Source organism: Populus euphratica, unplaced genomic scaffold (genome assembly GCF_000495115.2).
Source record: "Populus euphratica unplaced genomic scaffold, PopEup_1.0 scaffold49.1, whole genome shotgun sequence".
NCBI lineage: Eukaryota > Viridiplantae > Streptophyta > Magnoliopsida > Malpighiales > Salicaceae > Populus > Populus euphratica.
In genome coordinates, this window is record NW_011499875.1 from 364,073 (window position 1) to 368,100 (window position 4,028).

Sequence of the window (4,028 nt, forward strand, 5' to 3'; positions counted from 1 at the left end):
AAGAGTTGGCACCGCAGTTGGATCAAATTCATCACAGTGGTTTGGATCAATAGGCACGCAAACATGTCCTGGAGCAAAGAAAACAAAGTATTGTAACAAAACTAGACCCCGACTAGCAGAAAATTCAAAAAAGATGGCTGTGAACACTTCTATAAAGTTACAAGAGGTGATTTTATCTTCCATGTCTTTGGACCATTTGATAATTTTAGTTCAAATTTTCACACCCATCATTGATCAGGAACCAACAGAATTTCCAGGTTCCCACCTGTTTTTGGATGTACGCAGAAAGGTGCCTTCAGCAAATGGTTCATGTGTCTTGACACCTAACAGGCACACAGAGCAGTCCAATGTGAAGATACAGTTGTATAATCATGTAAAAGTTACAGACTTTATAAAAGTTTATAATCCACTATCTCCATAACTGGGTCACCCAACATGGTTGCACTCTTGGAGAACGTAAAACTTGTTTTAAAGGGGAAAGAATGAAAAAATTGGCAAACAAGGACGGATATTGCTCATACCTCCATATCAAGTCTCGGATAGGTAAAGGAAAACACAATCTCTTCAACACACCTACGCAGCCCTTGTGCCTGAAACAAGGAATGGAGTAAAATGAACAAAAAGAGAGCATGCTGTTTACAAGAGCAAAAGGCTGTTTCATGCATGGCCGACAAGAGTTCTTGCCCTGGAGTCGACAAAAATTATTAAATGCTTGAACTCTCAAATGTCAAAAGGCAGGGTAAAAACAAAATAAAAATGGGAAGGCATTTATTACAAGAACTGAAATGATTGAAAAGCAAAGGTTTCTGCATTCAAGAGATCCATGCTTTCCATATGCAAATGTGAGGAAACTTAAAGGCTAAGATTCTGATAGAAGAAATGGGAACAAGGTCTTGGGTTTGATCAGAAACTTTTTTTCCAAGCCATTTCAGCTTCCAAAACAGTAGTGTTCGTAGTAATATTTGCACCTCTTAAAATCTGACTGCAGTCAATTGTCTTCAACAGCAGTTCAATTTCTCCTCTATATGTTTTCAGCCAGTAACAATCTCCATCATGCACGGACAATATCCTTCAATCAATTTCCAATATGTTTCACAAAATCAGACAAACACACTTGAAGCGTTCCAGTAAGGAGTTTGTTTCTTTCCTTTTGTTCCTAAGAATCCATCATTGATCCTTTTCCTCAACTATTTTCACCTTGCACATAATGTCTCTTCCTACTTTCAACTCCTAAATACTTCTACTATCACTCAAGCATTGCACCAGGGACCATTGTTTGGTGCAATAAAACAAGTAACTTGCAATTCCAAAGTGGCCGGCTCAAGCATTGAAAGTAGATACTTCACTCAAGCAGTTTGAGCGGTAGGATAGGAGTGTTTCATGTCTCCCTTCTACGATCCCTGGTCTAAGGGACCAATACTGGGTAAAGACCAAATTGTTGTGAACAGAACAACTAAATCCTTGCAAACAACACTGGACATAATTAACATAGTTGATAACCTCCCAATTTTTTTTTAGGGTAAACACTTCTCAGTGAGAAACTGCAGACCTCAATTACGAAAAAGAAAAATTCTTGGGCACTAATATTCACCAAATGTATTAAAGTTACAACAACCTCTAGTTCAATGCCAGACAATGAGAAAATTATATAAAATGATAAAATAATCAGAACTGACAAGAAATGCAACAATTTTCCAGTGATAAGGTGCTAGACAGTGCTAAGTCAAAGAAAAATATTCATTTAAACTATGACAAATGGGAAACATATGATTATCCATTGTTGATCATGAGATCATTGATTCTACAAAAAGAACAAATATTCTCTTACCTTGTATTTTCCAGATTGCAGTGTGTTCTTTAGCTGCTCCCATCGAACAACATTAATGTCTTCTTTTGAGCCTTTCTTAGTCTGCCACTTTCCCCGTAGCTCAGAAGTAGCAGCTGCAAAGATGGCATGAATTAAAGTAAAAATGGCAGGATGACATGGAAGTAACTTTATATGGAAGAATTATCATGAAATTTCTATACTTTTGTCTGGAATCATCTCCAGAATCTTCTCATATCTATCCTCGGTTGAAAATATATTCTGAGAGGGAAGCAATTTTGTCTCAAAAAAACGCTCAAGAACTTCAGAATACGACCTCCTGCATCACAAACTGTCTCAGTAGAAGAGTAAAACATTGAGAACTATGACAGGAAAAGGAATTAACAACAGTATGATGAAAGCTTACACGAGAAAAGGATGAAGGGCAGGACCAGTCAATGAAACCTTTTTGCTGCTATTTTCATTTCCCTGAATGGAGTACAGAATTCCATTAAAATTTTATCTGTATGAAAACAAATCTAATACAAGTATACAGCTTAAATATACCTTGTATACTCGAAAATAATCAGCTACAGCTGCCCTCTGTTCATTTGTCAACCTGCAGGAGTTACGGAAAAACATTTAAAACCTTTGAAACATATCATAGGAAACAAACAAAAAGAGATTAGCTTACAGCTTACAAGATGCTTTACCTTCTTGCTTTCCCATCACAGACCCAGCAATGGACACCACGCCGGCCACTATAAACCCACAGAATGTGGTTAAAGCCAAAGTCATCTGCATGACAAAACATAATTAAGTTCCACAAAAACATAACTTTAGGCTTTATATTTTGAGTTTCAAGTATTAGCGAGGCATTGAGCTAGCTATACTCCCCTCTTCTGACCTTCATGCCTGTAAATTGAACTGTGAGGGGGAGAATGAAGGGAAAAGAACCATTACTGGATGAAACCTCACTGCAACTGGAGGCTGAGCAGACAGAAAAGGAATCATAATGCTCATAGTGGCTTTTATTGTGGACAAAAGTGAAACTTTCACATTAGCCATTATTCTATATGGTGTTCATGTAAGTTCCAGCACTAGTCAGTATTCCATGGCATACATAGCGATTTGGTTAATAGAACCAGATTTTGGTAAGAGCTAATACAATGAGATTACAAAGCCCTTTTGACCTCGTTGTTTTGGTTTCCTTTTTGCTTCAGAGGACAGCTTGTTCTTGTAATCCTGTATTCACCTCCCCTCAATAAAGTACTCCTTTTATCCAGAACAGAAGAAGCAGGAATTTTGAATGAAGGCCATAGGGACTCCTACCTCTAAGTGCAGTATCAATCACTTTAATAGCAACTGTCATTAAAGGCCAGCATTCCAGGCAAACATCAGCTCCAGAGCAGCAATATCTAACATCATCATAGTCTGTTATATCCTGAAGAATTGGACCTTAAGCAAGTCAACTACCCATTTATTAACAATAAAATGTTAAACTAGGCTGTGATAATCCAGAGTCTTCAGCAGTGCAAATGGCTTACAATGTCAAATATTAGCTCTCTCTCCACTGGAGTAAAAACATTATCACCACTTTGGGCATATGCATTCTTCTTAGCAGGCTGCAAAGTAACAGTCAAACACAAAGCAAGTTTGAGAAAAAGGAACCAGAAAATTGCATAGGCAAAAACATGCATAACAACTAAAATAAACCAAATAACATAATCCCTCCTATGCTTAGGAACACCAACTTCCAATATCTAGCCCAGTATTGCAAAAAAGGTTGATCACTCTGTTAAAAGATCATACTGTAACATTGTATTAACAACACGTTAGTGTTCGCTGTAGGTCCAGAAATTGAAACCATGACGAAACTAATTGGCTTTAAATGCCTTTTTAAGCCCGAGAAACACATGACCCAAGTAACCACAGGCGAAAATAAATAAAGAGAAGTACAAAAATTCCACTTACATCTACACTGTAAACAGGACCGATATCGATTTTAAAGGGGCACTTCTCTTTGATTGAATTTTCAAGTTGAAGTACATTGTTGAAAGACTGGTACCGAAGGTAGATATCATTTTCCAGTGTAAAAGAAAACTCTCTCCGGCCGAAGTAAGACTGGTCACAAGCCGGATGCTTCCCATCTACAAATAATAAGCATCAATTAGGCATAAAACAATATGCGCCCACACCAACAACCCCCACCCCCCCCCCCCAC

The 4,028-nt window shown here is 37.8% G+C and overlaps 1 protein-coding gene across 1 annotated transcript in view; it reads right to left on the reverse strand.

Annotated features, from left to right (window-relative positions):
- Positions 1 to 4,028, reverse strand: part of POLA3 (DNA primase POLA3) — a 5,519-nt gene that overhangs the window by 846 nt on the left and 645 nt on the right. Inside the window, exons 3-13 of the mRNA XM_011029708.1 lie at positions 3,779 to 3,954; positions 3,352 to 3,429; positions 3,137 to 3,248; positions 2,518 to 2,602; positions 2,372 to 2,423; positions 2,232 to 2,293; positions 2,029 to 2,144; positions 1,829 to 1,941; positions 522 to 590; positions 266 to 323; positions 2 to 68 (exon numbers count right to left, since the gene is read on the reverse strand). Of these exons, the coding sequence (XP_011028010.1) occupies positions 2 to 68; positions 266 to 323; positions 522 to 590; positions 1,829 to 1,941; positions 2,029 to 2,144; positions 2,232 to 2,293; positions 2,372 to 2,423; positions 2,518 to 2,602; positions 3,137 to 3,248; positions 3,352 to 3,429; positions 3,779 to 3,954 (988 nt within the window). The remainder of the gene's footprint in view (position 1; positions 69 to 265; positions 324 to 521; positions 591 to 1,828; positions 1,942 to 2,028; positions 2,145 to 2,231; positions 2,294 to 2,371; positions 2,424 to 2,517; positions 2,603 to 3,136; positions 3,249 to 3,351; positions 3,430 to 3,778; positions 3,955 to 4,028) is intronic.